This window comes from Trachemys scripta, chromosome 1 (genome assembly GCF_013100865.1).
Source record: "Trachemys scripta elegans isolate TJP31775 chromosome 1, CAS_Tse_1.0, whole genome shotgun sequence".
In the NCBI taxonomy this organism is placed as follows: domain Eukaryota; kingdom Metazoa; phylum Chordata; order Testudines; family Emydidae; genus Trachemys; species Trachemys scripta.
Genome location: NC_048298.1, coordinates 307,913,597 through 307,932,086, shown reverse-complemented (window position 1 = coordinate 307,932,086; position 18,490 = coordinate 307,913,597). Strand labels below are relative to the sequence as shown.

At 43.1% G+C, this 18,490-nt stretch overlaps 1 protein-coding gene across 3 annotated transcripts in view; it reads left to right on the top strand.

Annotated features, from left to right (window-relative positions):
* The window catches only part of RNF17 (ring finger protein 17), a 207,735-nt gene that overhangs the window by 100,992 nt on the left and 88,253 nt on the right, over window positions 1-18,490 (top strand). For 2 of the 3 annotated variants that reach the window (XM_034758815.1, XM_034758812.1), the window contains 4 exons: window positions 1,557-1,677; window positions 2,562-2,682; window positions 13,495-13,722; window positions 16,003-16,153. In XM_034758815.1, the coding sequence (XP_034614706.1) occupies window positions 1,557-1,677; window positions 2,562-2,682; window positions 13,495-13,722; window positions 16,003-16,153 (621 nt within the window). The remainder of the gene's footprint in view (window positions 1-1,556; window positions 1,678-2,561; window positions 2,683-13,494; window positions 13,723-16,002; window positions 16,154-18,490) is intronic. The other variant, XM_034758813.1, reaches the window with a different exon arrangement.

Here is an 18,490-nt window from a genome sequence, read left to right as displayed (position 1 = left end):
CCTCCTTTCTTGTCAACCAGGACCTCTTCCTTCCGGTGTTCTGCCCCAAACCGCACTCCTCTAGCGAGGAGAGGCGGCTACACGCGTTGGTTGTTCGACACGTGTTGGCTTTCTATCTGAAGCACACCAAACCGTTCCGCAGATCGACTCAGGTCTTCGTAGCAACAGCGGAAAGAATGAAAGGCCTTCCTCTGTCCTCTCAGATGATCTCAAACTGAATTACCTCCTTGCATCCGTACCTGCTATGAGCTGGCTCAGACCCAGCCACCGTTGATTGTGAAACCCACTCGACCAGAGCGCAAGGATCCTTGGCGGACTTCCTAGCCCATGTCCCTATCCAGGACATCTGCAGGGCCATGATGTGGTCTTCGGTGCACACGTTTACCATGCATTATGCCATCACCCAGCAGGCCAGAGATGACGCTGGGTTCAGCAGGGCTGTGTTGCAGTCTGTATGTCCATAAACTCCTACCTGTCTCTGGTGGTACTGCTTGGGAGTCGCCTAAAATGGAATGGACATGAGCAAGCACTCGAGGAAGAAAAGAGAGTTACCTTTTTTCGTAGGTGGTGTTCTTTGAGATGTGTTGCTTATGTCCGCTCCGTGACCCGCTCTCCTTCTCCCACTGTTGGAGTTCCCAGCAAGAAGAAACTGAGGGTGGGAGGAGCTGGCGGCACCCCTTATTCCGCAGCATATGCGAACCACTCCAGAGATTGCCAGAGCCGATCTCCTACGGATACTACTGAGGGGAAATTTTCCAGCACTGGTGCATGTGGCAAGTACACATACCTAGAATGGAATGGACATGAGCAACATATCTCGAAGAACACCAGTTACAAAAAATGTAACTGTCTTTCCTTTCCCCAACTTTAATGTTGTATCTCTTTTTCCCCCTTCTTCTCTCCTCTTCCTCCCTCCCTCCCTCCCTCTCCCCCACACACTGTCTTGTCCAAAGCTGGAAAAGTAAACACCAACTCACAGGGTTGGTTCAAAATTCAGCAACAGAACTAACACTTTTCTCCCCCCACCCCCACTAAGAAGGATTGTTTGAGACTAACGATATCATCTCTGTAAAAGGGACTTCAATAAGTTTTGTTTGTTTTGCATAATCATTCAATTTCAAAATGCCTTCTTTATCCTTTTTCTTTTGCATATCCTATTTTTTATGTTTCTGAACTCTCCAGCCTTTGGCATGAATTTTCTAGCAGGTTTGCCATAGGACTATGCAGGCCAAGATCTCTGTACTCAAAAATCCAAAGAATGGATAATTTGTTAGTGTTTTGCCATGACCCTGACTCAGTAAGTCCACTAATTCTATTTAAATCAACACAGTGAGGCAAAAGTTGTGCCCATTTTTTACCCACCTGTGCAGAATGAGGGGTGCTAACCTCCCTGTGGCAGCCTTTCTCCTTGCACTGAAAGCCATGATATGATTAGCCTACACTGGCCAGTAAGCGGGTTCCTTATGCCTTCCTGCTCACTTTTATGACAAGGATTTGGTCCTAAATGGATACTGTGGATATATGACAACAGGTATCTAATCTGATTTATTATTTAGGCCATCAGGAGCAAGCTGGCTCATATTGAACCCTATAAAGGAGGAAATGAATGGAGTAGAGAAGCAAAGGAAAGATTTGAAGAAATGATTCAAAATAAATTTATGCTGTGCTCTGTCATTAGTAAGTTATCAATAGTGTGTCTATTACATAACTAATATTATTAAATAATTAAAAATAATAATTGTGCATATTCAGATCATCACACATCAAATAAAGTAAATACTTTCATATGTTAAATGAGATAAATCCACTCTGTTATGATTACTCCCCCTCAAGTTTGCTGATAGATCTGCCCTTTTACCAAAGTACATTCATATTTCCAGTAAGTAACGTGATTGGCTGAGAGTTTCCAAATGTAATGTAATTGCAATGAAACTTTATAGACTTGAAAGCCAAATTATAACACCATATGCCTTCAGTTCCATGTGGACAATGTGAGTGTTAACTGGTGTAAACACTGGTTTGCATTAATGTATAGGGTTTGCTTTCAGAGATGCTTAGTATTCATGGCTTCCACTATCCACAGTAGGAAGTTTGGGTGATCAGCTCCTCTGAAACAGGCCAATACTATGTGCTGCTGAATTTCACATCATGTCTGTTCTGTGGGATTTTTACCATTATTGGTTTTTGCTAAGTGTAACTTTATGTGAGATGGGAATTCTTATATAAGTCAATACCAAAAAATTAATTTGGAAACTGCCTAATAATTGAAGCTTTGAGCAATAGTTGGCTGTTTGGCCATAATGTTGTTGAGGTGTAGAAACCACCAAAAAAAAATCCTTAATGGATATGGTTATAAAGTTGGGACTGTCTAAAGAATTTGCGTTAAAACTGGATGTGTTTTTTATTTTGCAGATCAGACCGTGGTAGATTTTAATTTTTCAATGTTCTACCTGCCTCTACCCACCTGTACACCCTCTCTCACCCCTCAGACAACTAACTTGCTCAGTGTAGTAGTTACCTGGCACTTTTTAAATTAAGCTTTATCTTTATCTGTTTTGGAGGTATATCACAAGATAATGTTCTGTCAGTTGAACTCTTTGACTCCCCAGATGTTCTTGGAAAAAGATCCGCTAGTCTGAACAGTCAGCTAGTTAAAGAAGAGCTAGCATCTTACGTGCTAGGGCAAGTATTCTGTTTATAATCTACTGTTGGGGGGGGGGGGGGGGGGGGGGCGCGCAGAGGGATTGAAATTGTCTGAGTCTGGATTTCCCAACTGAGATTGATGACATTGTCCATATGTTAATAAAACAGTATTGTTAAGGAAAAATGCAACAGGTAGCTATAAAAAATTGATACTTTTTCATGAGTGTTTTTGATAGTCTTTAACTAGACGAAAAATAGCTGGTTAAGGTATCGGAGGTAAAAGTTAACTATATTGGTGTTTCATCCTAGTATTAAATGCTAATTGAATTAAGATCATTTAAATACGTTATAAAGTCTCAATTTTCTTGGTAAAAACATAAATAATTATAAGAAAGCCACTAAACAAAAATGTTTTCTAATAGAAATAGACATTTTAGTTACCTCTTGGGGAAGTGACTAGATGGATTGTCCTCTGCCAGGGTATAAGTGTATCTATAGATCATAGAAGAGTAAACATTTTCTGTATAGTGGCCACATTTGTTAATTTGTGTTACATAAGTGAGGCACCTAAATTGACTTAAACTTCACACAACAAAGTGATTTACTTTTTTTGGGGGGGTGGTCATTTGACTTTTTGCTGCTGCTGTAGTTCAGCAAGTGGACATGCTCCCTGGAATTTGCTGTGAAGTTACATATTAAATTGTAATATATTACTGTGACAGTGGTTGCTGCAGGGGCCAAGTGGAGACTGCTGAATCAGGGCAAACTTGAAAGAATGGGGCAGACGATCCCCAGAACTGGTGGTTTATTCTAATAATTAGATTCACTAAGCCGGTAACAAAACTGCTTCTATAGTACCTTACTGGTTACCAAGAAGTGAAAAATACAGCTGTCGTTAAGCAATCCAGTCCTGGGCTCCCACCAGATAACGAAGGCAAATATGATGAGGATTACTTAAAATCTTATTCACTATATATAAAGTTGTACCAATCCCAAGAGATCAGACACATTACCCATCAGTTCAATGAATATTTTAGATCTTAACCAAATACACGCTTACAGCCAATACTTATGAACTAATCTAAGATTTAAAAAAAAGAGAGTACTGTGGTTAAAGATCATTATACATACAAAAAGAACAGGAGTACTTGTGGCACCTTAGAGACTAACAAATTTATTAGAGCATAAGCTTTCGTGGACTACAGCCCATTTCTGAAACCTGTCATTATACATACAGAAATTAATACAGTTTTTAGTCAGTTTCATTGGAGAGATGGCGAGGTTGCTGAGTTATGAGTCTTTCTGGAATCAATTTAAAAGTTATAGTCCAATAGGCAGTCCATGTGTAGAGTTTGTTCAGATTCTTCCATGAGAATTAGCAGGGACAATCCAAGGTACTTGGAGACCTCAGTCTTGCAACGTGAACTTCCCCTGACAAAGTTTAATGAGATCTGTGGTTGTAAGGATCAGGCCCGAAGTTTCCTTTGTAGTTCTCTAGTGGGCTAATAGTCCCTCACAGCAGGCATTCCTTTGATGAAGAATAGGTAATGCCCACTATTGCTTTGAAGTAATAGTCCCTATTTCCTAGCTGCACTTACTAGCATATGGTAATTAACCATTCAAGCAGTTCATTGATAGTTTACTACAAACTTCAAAGAGAAATAAAGACAATATTATAACATCACACATTTAATCTAATTGCTATATTCCCTTTTGATCCCTGAATCAATAGAATATAGTAACAGACAGGAACAGAAGTTTGTCATCTACAAGCTAATGAGATCACATTGTTAACTTCTGACAGATTTAGGTAAACATAGACAAATACAATTTGTATTTACTTCTGATTCTCTAACAATATAGGTTTCAGAGTAGCAGCCGTGTTAGTCTGTATCCGCAAAAAGAAGAACAGGAGTACTTGTGGCACCTTATGCATCCGAAGAAGTGGGCTGTAGTCCACGAAAGCTTATGCTCTAATAAATTTGTTAGTCTCTAAGGTGCCACAAGTACTCCTGTTCTTCTTTTAACAATATAGGTTTATATTTCAAAGTTCTAGTCTATCTAACATGGCTTTGTTAGCTATTTAAAAGAAATGGCCCTGTTTACCATTTCAGTACTTTTCTTATATGTCCTTAAAGGTTGATTTTTAGGTCACTTAGCCTGCTGGTTGTTTAACACTTGCTCAGTGTCCCAATTACCTACCAAAAAGCAAGATAGCAATATGGCCATTTTTTCTTCCCTCCTTTTCCATTTGAACGTTTCACTTGATTTTTGTCTCTTTAGCTGGCATTGTTTCCCTAGCATTTATAAACCTTATTAACTGTAACTATTATTTATGCAGCTCATTTGTCATAATTTTTCCATTCTGACATTTATCTTCACTAATGGAAATTCCAGTATGTAATAAAAAAACAATGGCGAATGATGCAAAAAAAAAAAAAAAGTTCACCAACCTGAAGATCCTGCATGTTCAGACATGTTCTTTTCATCATCTTCAACTCAGTTTCCTCCAACCAGGCCTTCCATTTCTTTGTTGCACTGTTTGCATTTTGCACGCATGCCTGTCTTACCCACAGGTAGAGAAACTTCATTAAAATATTCCCAAACAGGGTCTCTTTTACGGCCTGTTGCCATTATAGGTTTTCCCTTTTAGTGAGAGAATGGTATGGTAGATCTCAAATCAGTGAAGGCTACTCTCGGAAAGACCTCAAGACTTCTGGAAAATTTTCACTTTTGTTTCTACTGCCTGTCTCTCCCTTCTCACATTTATCTCCAGACTTCTTCTACTTGTCCAGATCTATTCCGCCCCCAACAATCTTCTATTCATTGTACTTTTTGAAACTTTGCACTATTAGAGAGAGATAAGGGATTGAGTCTGTGTACACAAATTTGCAGAGGGACAGTAGGGTTGAGGTCTGGTATTTCTCACCTATCTATCGATCTATCTTTATAAACATTTTTGCTGTTAACAGGCATGTTATCTCTGGAGACATAAATCCACAGTTTGAGAACTGCAAAACTAAGCATCTCTGATGGTATCTTCTAGACTGACCACTGACTCTCATTGGGTAGATAGAAAGATTAACCTAAATAATCTATACAGAATCCCCTAGAACCCCATAAGATTGGGTCCCTAATCCATGAACTATTGGAACTAATTTACAAAACTGTTCTTAAACATTAAATGACTATATTGTCTCATACTATAGAATTAGAATTTATAATCCCTATTCCATGATGAGATAACATTGAGCTCTAATGTATCTTAATTAAAGCTATCTTTAGATAGGTTTTTTCCTCAAAAAGCATTTTATCAAAAAAATCCGATTTAAATGAAAAAAATCAGATTTTTTTTTTTTTTTAAATCATTGATTTTTATCCACCCTGATTTGTTACTTGGGAGAAACCCTGGCCTGGATTCTGCAAACACTTAGGCATATATTTAATTTTATATACTGTGAATAGTGCAATTAACTTCTTCGAGTGCTTGCTTATGTCCATTCATGCTGCATGCAGAGTTACCAGAGGTTTTTCCCATAGTGGTATCTGTAGGACCGGCTCTAGCGTGTGTATGTGCTGGTATAAGGGGTGCCACCAGTTCCACACCCTCTCAGTTCCTTCTTACCGTGCTTGACAGTTGCTTGGAACAATCCTTCTTGCTCTTAAAAGGCTTCTTTCCCAGTGGTTTGGATTTTGTAGTATATTGTATAGTTTTTGTAGTTAGTATATATAGTGTGAATAGTGGTCCCTGTCATCGAGGGACTTTCGTCGTAGGGGCTGGGTATGCCTGGTCCCCGGGCTTCAAGCCCTGTGCTTCCTGTGGCAAGCCCATGCCAGTGCGTGACCCATACTCTAGTTTTGTAAAGTGCTTCGGGGAAACTCACATTAAGGAGAAGTGCCAGATCTGCAGGGGCTTCAGATCGTGCACTTAAAAAGAAAGAGATATTTGTCTGAAGGCCTTACTAACGGAGGCAGTCCTCAGACCGGCCTCAGAGCCAAGCTTCTCCGAATCAGCACCCAGGACTTCGGCTTCCTTGCAAAGTGCTCCACCAGCACCGTGCTCTTCCCAGCACCATTCTCCATTGCTGGTGCCAAGGAACAAGCATAAGAAACAGCACACCAAGAGATGGTGCTCTCCAGTGCTGAAGAGGGAAAAGCAGAGAGTGACTAGCACAGTGAGACCCACGCCGGGGCACTCATCATCCCCAAAACCCCTGTTGGCTCTGGTAACTCCGACTAAAGCACCAAGTCCAGTCCAGGACCCGCCTCCAATTCCAGGGAGCAGTCGTGGGCCCCTTTGACTCCAGAGGCTTTCCAGGCAGCAAAGGATTTGATATCCCTCTTAATTCCCCTCTCTCTCCCCTCCCCCCCAAGGCTCCCCGCTAGCCAGGGCTATTGGGGAAAGTAGGGGCAGTGAGCTTCATCGTGGCACTGACCATCACAGCACCATCCGGAGAAAAATCCTCCATGATCCCAGGCCCATCATCGGTCACTGGTTCCCTGGCACCGCCTGGAGGCGGAAACGGTTACAGCGCCTCCTTGGTCTCAGAGGGAAGAATACTCTTTGGAGTCCAAAAGGGAATCCTTTGCCCCATTGAAGGAAGTACTGGTACCTAACCTACAGACAGGACTTTTGTACTGGCCCCCCAATCTCCGCTTGGTCACCGGGCCACTGGCCAATGCAGTGGCAGTATTGGAACTTGTGAGGGTTTTCCCCGGTAATAGGGCCCCCTTCTCACTCTTCAGACTCAGCGGCGTCCAAGAGGCGAGCCAATGTTTCATCCCGTTCAGCACTGGATCTTGACTCCAGTACTGACCCTGATACCGAGGTCCCAGAAGTGGCCCCAATGGAAGTGGTGCGGAAGAAGCAGCAGCCCCTCCTCCAGCACTAGCCTCTTCCTCGTCATCCCCGGACGAGGCAGTCTCAGACCTTAGTAACCCGCTTCCACCGGATGACTTCAGGGCCTATCAAGAGCTCCTGAAACAGGTTGCTACAAACTTGGGGCTGGAAGCTGAAGGAGTCTGCGCACAGCTCAGCTAATATCCTAGCTGTAGCGACTCTCTCCACAGTGGCCCTGCTAGTTAATGAGGCGGTGTTGGGACCTGCCCAGGCACTAGGGCAGACCCCTTCATCTCTGCAGGAGTCCTACAAAAGAAAGGAAAGAGCTGTAAACGTCATCATCCCCTACCTTCTGCCTCAGCTTCCCAGTCGGGGTCACATAGATACTCCAAGGCCAGGCAGGACTTTTGAAGGTATGCCTGAGGACGGCATACCAATCTTGACTCCCGATCAGTCTCCCCATTTGTTTTGAATCGCCTGTCACCCTTCCGCCTAGTGTGGACTTGCATAACATTGGACCGTTCTGTGCTCAGCACTGTAACAGTTGGTTACACCCTCCAGTTTTCTTCCACCCCTCACCCCTGTCCCTCTTCAGGGACCTTCTAACAATCTGAAAGATACTTATTTCCACATCTCCATCTTCCATGGACACAGGAGCTTCCTCAGGTTTGTGGTGGGTCAACGCCACTGACAATTCACCACACTTCTCTTTGGCCTGCCTGCAGCCCCACAGGTTTTCACAAAGTGTATGGTGTTGGTTGCAGCCTTTCTCAGATGTTGAGGCAAACAAGTCTACCTGTAACTTGACAACTGGCTGATCAAAGGCCGCTTGCAGGCTCAAGTTCAGCACAGCAATGGCATAGTGCGGGCCACCTTTCAGGCGCTGGGTCTGTTAATAAATGAGCAAAAGTCAACTGTCGTCCCAGTTTAGAGACTAAAGTTCATCAGGGCAGTGCTCAACTCTGCCAAGGCCTATTTACCAGAGGCCAGATTCCGAACTATGTTGGACCTGATCGCCCAGGTCACAACCCACCCTCTTACAACTGCCCAGGTTTGCCTCAAACTGTTGGGTCACATGGCGGCATGTACCTGTGTGGTACAGTATGCGTGGCTGTGCTTCAGACCCCTACAGTTATGGCTGATGTTGATCTACTCCCCGGGCAGACACAACTCGGTACTCACTGTTCCGCTGGCCGCGGTGGCTTCACTGATTTGGTGGAATGACCCGCATTCTGTAATAAAAGGGGGTACCCTTTGCAACACCATATAAGTCGGTAAGCCTGGTTTCGGACGTGTCAGACCTAAGTGGGGAGCCCACCTCGACAGTCTCAGGACTCGGCCTCTGGTCCCAGGAAGAACTCTCCCTGCATATAAATGTCAGGGAACTCAGGGAAATACACTTGGCTTGCCAGGTATTCCTTCCCCAAATCTCAGACAAGGTGGTGCGGGTCTTGACAGACGACACTGACAACAAGCAGATCTTCAGCCCCGTTGCAAGAGGTTCTCCGGCTGTGTTCACCTATTCGCCACCAGACAGAGCAGGAAAAGTCATCAGTTCAGTTTGCTGTGTGGGCTCAGCAGGGGCTCCACTCCAGTGCCTTCCTGCTGTTGTGGGCAGCTCCCACCCTGTCCAGACTTGATTTCACAAGACCACGGACCGTTGCTTCGCCTGAACCTCACCTCCCTGAACCTGACTGCATGGCTGCTGCGTGGCTGAACCCCGAAGAACAGGCCTGTTCAGAACAGGTTCAACATGTCTTGCTAGATAGCAGAAAGCCTTCCACCAGGGCTAAGTGGAAACATTTCTCTTGGGCCTCCAAATGGAATCTTTCTCCATCACAGTCCTCTCTGCAGGCTATCTTGGACTATCTGCTCCACCTAAAACATCAAGATTTGGCTATCTTGTCTATTAAGGTTCACTTGGTAGTCATCTTGGCCTTCCGCCCTCTAGTGCAGGGCAGATCAGTGTTCTCCCACAACATGATGGTCAGGTTTCTCAAGGGCTTGGAAAGACTCTATCCTCAGGTTTGCAACCCAGTTCACCCCTAGGACTTAAACCTGGTCCTGATGAGGCTCACAGGGCCTCCCTTCGAGCATCTTGTTCCTTACTGCTTCTCTCTTGGAAGGTTGCCTTCCTAGTGGCAATCACCTCAGCCAGAAGGGTTTCTGAGATCAAAGCCCTGACATCAGAACCCCCTTATACGGACAAGGTCCAGCTTTGCCCCCATATGGCTTTCCTACCAAAGGTGATGTTGCAATTCAACGACTAGGACATTTTTCTGCCTGTCTTCTTTCCAAAACTTCATAAGACCACTGAGGAATGTCAGCTCCATACATTAGACATTTAGGCCCGTATCATTACCAATACAGAGTGCTCCTATTCAGCCTTTCATCTGCATCCAGAGTATTTTCCAAAGTTCTATCTGTAGTGGCAGCTCATCTGTGGAAATCGGGAATCATGATTTACCCGTATTTGGACAGTTGCCTTCTCAAGGCTCATTCCTTGAATGATGCCCTATGGCCCACTCAAGACTATGGAGGTATTCACACAGTTGGGACAACTGAATACCCAGACGTCGACCTTAACTCCAGTGCAACACTTGGAATTTATAGGGGCTTATCTCAATGCAGTGCAGGCCAGAGCCTTCCTCCCACTACCCAGATTCAACACCCTGACCACCTTAATAGACACCATTCAGGCCAGCCCCCAAACATCAGCCGGAAATTGCCTTCAGCTTCTCGGACACATGGTGGCATGCACATTTGTGGTATCTCACTTGAGAGTATGTATGCAGTGCCTCCAACTATGTCTCAGATTGGTATACACGCCAAACAGAGACAGATTAAACAAATCACTGTTGATGTTCTCCAGAGTCAAAGACTCCCTCCAATGGCGTAAAGATCCATAGAATGTTTGTACAGGAATCCTATTTATGCAGCCACCCCCAGTATTGATACTGACAACAGACACATCTTTAGTGGGCTGGGGACCTCACCTGGACAATCACAAGGTTAGGGCAAATGGTCCCCCAACAGAATCAACACTCCATATCAACCTCCTGGAACTCAGGGCACTCAGGAATGCTTGTGCACATTTCTTAACATTAATCAAAAAGACGCATACAAAAATAATGAGGCACAACATAACGTGTATGTTTTACATAAACTGCCAAGGGGATGTGAGATCACCATCCCTATGTACAGAAACAGTAAAATTATGAAATGGGTGCATTCACAACAATCTCATATCAGCCGCTTACCTGCCGGGAGCACAAAATATAACAGTGGATAGTCTCAGCCAAATATTCTCACAGGATCTCAATTGAGAAATGGACCTGACAGTACTCCATAACATATTCTTTCACTGAGGAGCCCCAACAATAGACTTGTGAGCTACTTATGGGAACAAGAAACGCCCCCAGTACTGCTTCAGAGACTGACTGGGGAGACAGTCATTGGGGGGAGACGTTTTCCTCTTTGAATGGAGCAGAGAGCTCCTCTACACCTTTTCTCAGTTTCCTCTCATATCGAATATCCTACACAAAGAGAGAGAGTGAAAGTTATACTCAGTTCCCACATGGCCGAGGTACCAAATGTGGTACTCATTCCTAACAAAGCTAGCAAAGTGCCCACCAATTACTTTTCAGACCCTTCCTCACCTCCTCTCCCAGAACAGCAGACAGATCCATCATCTGACCTTACAGGTTCTCCGACTCAAGGGTTGATTCCTCGATGGTTCTAATGCATAGAAAACTCCTGCTCTGAGGAGGTGAAAGTGATGCTGTTACATAGTAGAAAATCAGTAAAATCATCACACTTGCGTACAAAAGTGGGAAAGATTCCAAATCTGGTGTAATTTGAAACAAATTACCCTGGCATCCTCTTTCCTCCCGTTAATACTAGACTACATCCTAGAGCTCAAGAAGATAGTACTATCTCTCAGCCCACTAAAAGTACACCTTACGGCCATAATGACCTTCTACCAGTAAATAGACGGCTATTCAGTATTTACCCATCCGATAGCAAAGAGATTCGTCAAGGGTATGAGTAATGTCGGAGAAAAACAGAGTTCTCACTCTCGGGTTGGGTGCAGCAAGTCAGATACTTTATTTTCTCTAGCAATTGCGTGGAGGGAGAGAGCAAAACATGTCTCTGTCCAGGTAAACAATTACAGCAAGCATTTATACCTTTTGTTATATACAATAATGGGCAACAGCTGCATTTTGTTTATATATATATATATATATGTGTCATCCTGATATCTTCTTTTCCTCCTATAGTCTACGTTCCATACTTATCTAACACAAGGTCACAACAACTTCTCATACAGTTCTTTCCCACTCGCCTCACACAATCCTCGCTTCTACAAATCTCGCGTTATTAGGGTTACAGCTAGCCTGACTCTTGCTCACAGAAGGGGACTGTCTGAATTTGAAATCCCCTTCAAATCCCTGTCAGTTCTTTCTCTACTTTAACACCAATCTCTACCCACAAATCAGATGTCCCCCACAATCATGGGTCCTTAATCTAACTCTGAGGCTTAAGAAAGCCAACTTTCGAACCCATGGCCACGTGCTCACTTACGTATCTGCCCATGAAGACAACATTCCTAGTGGCCATCACTTCGGTGTGAAGAATTGATGAAATAGCAGTACTAATGACACACTCTCCCTTCACGATTTTCTTTAAAGACAAGGTCACACTGAAACCGTTCCCAGAGTTCCTCCCCAAAGTAATCTTGTCTTCCATACGAATCAACTTATTCACTTTCCCACCTTCTTCCCAAAGCCTCACCATGACAGAGAAGCAATATTACATACATTTGATGTCAGGAGAGCTTTATAATTCTATTTGGACAGAACAAAGTACTTCAGGAAATCTCCTAAACTGTTCCTCTCAATTGCAGACAGATCCAAGGGATCCGCAATATCAACTCAAAAGTTCCAGAGGGGTAGCCATGTTGGTCTGTATCAGCAAAAACGACGAGGAGTCCTTGTGGCACCTTAGAGACTAACAAATTTATATGGGCATAAGCTTTCGTGGGTGATACCCATGAAAGCTTATGCCCAAATAAATTTGTTAGTGTCTAAGGTGCCACAAGGACTCCTCGTTGCTTTTGCTAATATCAACTCAAAGACTCAAAACGGATTTTGTTCTCGTAATCTGCAACTTCCATCTGGAGTCCAAAAACACTCCAAGAGATCCATTTCCACTTCTGTAGCATTTATTTAAAATGTCCCCATCGCAGAAATATGCAGACACCCAAATTGCTGCCCTGCTTATACTTTCGCAGCACATTATTCTGTTCCTCATGACTCAGTTTCCAGTGCTGTCTTCAGATCCACAGTATTGACATCAGTAATAAACGTGACTCCGAAACCTCAATGCTCCATCAGGAATACTGCTAGGGAGTCACCTACAGTGGAACACTCACAGGGACACTACTCGAAGAAGAGAGTGTTACCTTGTGCAGTAATGATGCTTCTTTGAGATGTGTTTCCATATGGGTGTTTCATGAGCTGCCCTTCTACTTTGGAGTTCTCATGAACGAGCTCTGCAGTAGAGAAGGAACTGAGGGTAGTTCACCTTCACAGCACTAGATAGCCATGAGACAAGGAGAGCACATGTGCCGGCTGAATGGACACTATCTAAAATTTCCGCTCGAGGCTCAGGGACACAAACACACCTACAGTGGAGCACCCATAGGGGGACACATCTCGAAGAAACATTATTACTGCACAAGGTGAGTAACTCTTTTTTTACAGAAAACAATAGAAAGCAAGGAAAAATTAGCAGAAGGGGTTACTATAACCCTAGAGAAACACTGGAGTTGCTTGCTTGCTTGTTTTTGGGGGGTTGTTTTTGTTTTCTGAAACCTTTAGCTTTAGCCTTTTCTGTTGCCTAAATTTTAGTAGCACACCTTATCATTTAACTAATATTAGGGTTGGGAGTGGAAGTAAAACTTGAACTATGAACTCAATCTCAAACTGTATTTTTTCATTTTCATACAGATACACCAAAAGCAGTGCTACAGAGCATAACGAAGTATGGGATTCTTCTCTAGAAGAAATTTTTGAAACTGAAACATTAGATATTTTAAACTCTAAAAACATAAAATCTGTACAGAACGAGGATTTACGATCACTTTCTAACAAAGAACTACAAGTGCGAATCAGTCATGTGGTATCCCCAAATAAAATCTTTGTACAATGGCTGTCATCAGAAAGGTTATTGAAAAGGTATTCTAAGAACTAGCAAAATAGAAGCATTTTAATCAGTTAATATTTTTAAAGCCTTATGAGTTGTCTTTAGAATGATAAGATACACTTTAATCAATTAAAAAAGAAACAAATTACTGTATCAGCTACATTTTGCAGTGGATCAGTACTCAATTTCTGGTTTTCAAAGTTATTGCATTTTCTTTACCTCCCCTCCCACCCACCCCCACCCCCCGCTCTCCAGTAAACATAGGGTAGGAAGCAACAGTTTTGCACTATATAATGTTTCATAAATACATATGCAGTTAAACATCTTATAGTGCTATGACAGCTTGCTATGCTCACTGCTGAATGACGCTGCCTCCTGGTGGTTCGGGGATTAGCTCAGTCAGGGTCACACCGCTTCCAGTGGTTACACTCCATCAATTTCTCCTCTGCAGCCCCTCTCTAGCGCTTGGGAGCCTCAGCTGTCCTCTTTGTGACTCAGCCGTCCAATCAGGTCACTACTGTGGTTTCCCCTTTGCGGGATCAGGGGGAAGTGTATCAAAGTTCCTGCTCTCCAGCAGTGTCAGGCAGTCTTCTACTTCACTGCCTCACAGTGACACACCCACAGTGGCTGGCAGGGGAACTCGGGCCCATCCTCTACTCTGGATTCCAGCTCAGGGACTCTCTACACAACAGCCAAGGTCCGTTCCCTGCACCTTCCTGCCTTTCCCTGAGCTGCTTCCATACCTCCTGGCTCTCCCCACGCCTCTGGGTTTGCAGTCTCTTCACTGCCTTCTCCGAGGGAGTACCTTTAGACAACTTATCTATGCAGCCCACCCAAACACCCCCCGCCTTTTCCAGGAAGTGACTCCAGATTCCTTCTGTACACCCCCCTCTGCTTCCAATTTCCTGTCTTTTGTGGAACGGCCTTCCGAGGGAAACGGTGGGGGCGACGGACCTGTCTGGTTTTAAGATTAAGTTAGATAAGTTTATGGAGGGAATGGTTTAATGGTAAAACATAGTAGCCAAGGAAAACCAAGCAATGGTACGTAAATATTATAATGGCCAACAGGGGTCAGGCTAGAGACTCTTGCCTACATGCTCGGGGTCTTACTGATCACCATATTTGGGGTCGGGAAGGAATTTTCCTCCAGGGTAGATTGGCTGAGTCTCTGGAGGTTTTTCGCCTTCCTCCGCAGCATGGGGCAGGGATCACTAGCAGGAGGGTCTCTGCCGATTGAGGTCACTAAAACACAGGACTGGGGACTTCAACGGCAGAGTCCAGGGAAGGGTTTTGTGGCCTGCGGCATGCAGGAGGTCAGACCAGATGATCATAATGGTCCCTTCTGACCTTAAAGTCTATAAGTCAATGAGAAGCCCCAACTGTCCCGCACAGATGAGCTTTTCTCTAATTAGCTGCCTCCAGTATAATTAGCTGATTGGTCCACCTGGCCTAATTCATCTCTAGTAGCACCAATGCAGGGAACACACCCCACCACAAGTGCTTGATCTAGCCCCATTTTAAAATTGAGACTCCAGTTGACTTCAGTGTAAGGACTGGGTTTGGAGAAATTTAACATTAAGTCTAAAAAAGACAGTGTCCTCCCTTGTTCTTTCATTAATAATCTTACTAAAGTAGTATCAGTAACAACCAGTGATATTTATTGTCCATGTGCTATAATACATGTTGGCTTTTTTTGTTTTTTTTTCAAGAATTTCACAGAAGTATATGGGTTGGGTTATATCTTTTGCTAAGCTCAGTCATTTCACCTCATTCAGACATCCCTCAAGTAAAGACTTCAAAGCAACTGTGTAATATTAATGTAGCTAACTGCCATAGCCACCTGACCACTGTATAAGATTTTTGCTGTCTTTAAAAAAATAGTTTGTCTATGAAGTAAACCGTTTTGTGCCAATCACTCTTTTCTGCTTCTTTTTCCCCATTTCCTTTTTCCTTAAATAAACGCTACTTGGATTCCCTCCAAATCTGTTTTTGATGGTACCAAAGGAAAGCTGTGTGGGGAGGGAGACTCTATTCTTTCTTGAAAATTAAAAGAAAGTATAAAAAGAAATGGGTTAGAAATACTGCTACGTAAAAGGACTGAGTTTTCTGAAAAGAATTCCGTGGTTATGAGAACATAGTTACGTTAGAGCATAGTTACTACCTTTCCAATACTATGTACCTGCCACAAAGTTACTGAAATGTTATTGCATAGTATTTCAGCAGTAACTGGGTAAATACTTTCTCAAACCACTGGATAAGTCTTTAGTCTTGGGAGGAGTTGGTTTAGATATCATGGGGTTTTTTAATGTTAGTTTACAGGAAAAGATGGCTGCTATCTATGAAAATTCCAAGTTTGAGCAAGTGAAGTGGGAAAATGATATGTACTGTGCTATTCGTATACGTGATCTGAACCAATGGCAAAGAGGCAAAATCAACAGGGTTGTCTCTGAAACCACTGTAGAGGTAAATATCTCATTAAGTAACATAAGGCTTGATTAAATTAGTTTAAAATGTAACCCTTTCAGCTGTAGACACATTCTATTGTTTGCTCATTTTGTATCATTACTTTCTTATTTATTGTTATCCTTTTGGTAGGAGTTCAGTTTTAATTATGTTACACATTATTGCAAACATCAAAGTCAGAACAACTTTAAAAGTGGGTTTGGTAGTTTGGGAGGTGGCTGAGGACTAACTTGCATTCCAATTATATTAATAGTAGGGCTCTCGATTAATTGCAGTTTACTCATGCGATTAAATACAAAAAAAAATTGTGATTGCAGTTTTAATTGTACTCTTAAACAATAGAATACCAATTGAAATTTATTAGATATTATGGATGTTTATCTACATTTTCATGTACATTGCATTCTGTATTGTAATTGAAATCAAAGTGTGTATTATTTACCAGTATTTTCACTGTAAAAATGATAAACAAAAGAAATAGTATTTTTCAGTTCACCTCATACAAGTACTGTAGTACAATCTCTCTCGTGAAAGTGCAACTTACAAATGTAGATTTTTTTTTTTGTTACATAACTGCACTCAAAAACAAAACAATGTAAAACTTCAGAGCCTACAAGTCCACTCAGTCCTACTTCTTGTTCAGCCAATCGCTAAGACAAACAAGTTTGTTTACATCTACAGGAAATAATGCTGCCCTCTTCTTATTTACAATGTCACTAGAAAGTGAGAACAGGCATTTGCATGGCACTTTTGTAGCCAGCGTTGCAAGGTATTTGTGCCAGATATGCTAAACATTCTAGTGCCCCTTCGTGCTTCTGCCATCATTCCAGAGGATGTGCTTCCATGATGATGATGCTTGTAAAAAAAATGCATTAATTAAATTTGTGACTGAACTCCTTGGGGGAGAATTGTATGTCCGCTGCTCTGTTTTACCCATGTTCTGCCAAATATTTCATGTTATAGCAGTCTTGGATGATGATCCAGCACATGTTCATTTTAAGAACACTTATCACTGCAGATTTGACAAAACCCAAAGAAGGGTTCAATGTGAGATTTCTAAAGACAGCACTCGACCCAAGGTTTAAGAATCTGAAGTGCCTGCCAAAATCTGAGCAGGGTGAGGTGTAGAGCATGCTTTCAGAAGTCTTAAAAGAGCAACCACTCCACTCAGAAACTACAGAACCCGAACCACCAAAAAAGAAAATCAACCTTGTGCTGGTGGCATCTGACTCAGATAATGAAAATGAACATGTGTCGGTCCACACTGCTTTGGATTCTTATCAAGTAGAATTCATCATCAGCATGGAGCAGGTCCTCAAGGAAACCATTTTAAAGCACTTGGAGGAGAGGAAGGTGATCAGGAACAGTCAACATGAATACACCAAGGGCAAGTCATGCCTGACCAACCTGATTGCCTTCTATGATAAGATAACTGGCTCTGTGGATGTGGGGAAAGAAGTGGACATGATATATCTTGACTTCAGCAAAGCTTTTGATATGGTCCTCCACAGTATTCTTGCTAGCAAGTTAAAAAAGTATAGATTGGATGAATGGACTATAAGGTGGATAGAAAGCTGGCCAGATGGTCAGGCTCAACTGGTAGTGATCAATGGATCGATGTCTAGTTGGCAGCAGGTATCAAGCGGACTGCCCCAGGGGTCGGTCTTGGGACCGGTTTTGTTCAACATCTTTATTAATGTTCTGGATGAGGGGATAGATTGCACCCTCAGCAAGTTCGCGGATGACACTAAGTCGGGGGGAGAGGTGGAGAGGCTGGAGGGTAGGGATAGGGTCCAGAGTGACCTAGACAAATCGGAGGATTGGGCCAAAAGCAATCTGATGAGGTTCAACAAGGACAAGTGCAGAGTCCTGCACTTAGGACAGAAGAATCCCATGCACTGCTACAGATTAGGGACCGAGTGGCTAGGCAGCAGTTCTGCAGAAAAGGACCTGGGTATTACAGTGGATGAGAAGTTGGATATGAGTCATCTGTGTGCCCTTGTTGCTAAGAAGGCTAACGGCATATTGGGCTGCATTAGTAGGAGCCTTGCCAGCAGATCAAGGGAAGTGATTATTCCCCTCTATTCGGCACTGGTGTGAGGCCCCATCTAGAGTATTGCATCCAGTTTTGGCCCCCCCACTACAGAAAGGATGTGCACAAATTGGAGAGAGTCCAGCGGAGGGCAACGAAAATTATTGGGCTGGGGCACATGACTTATGAGGAGAGGCTGAGGAACTTGCTTGTTTAGTCTCTAGAACAGAAGAGTGAGGGGGGATTTGATAGCAGCCTTCAACTACCTGAAGGGGGGGTTCCAAAGAGGGTGGAGCTAAGCTGTT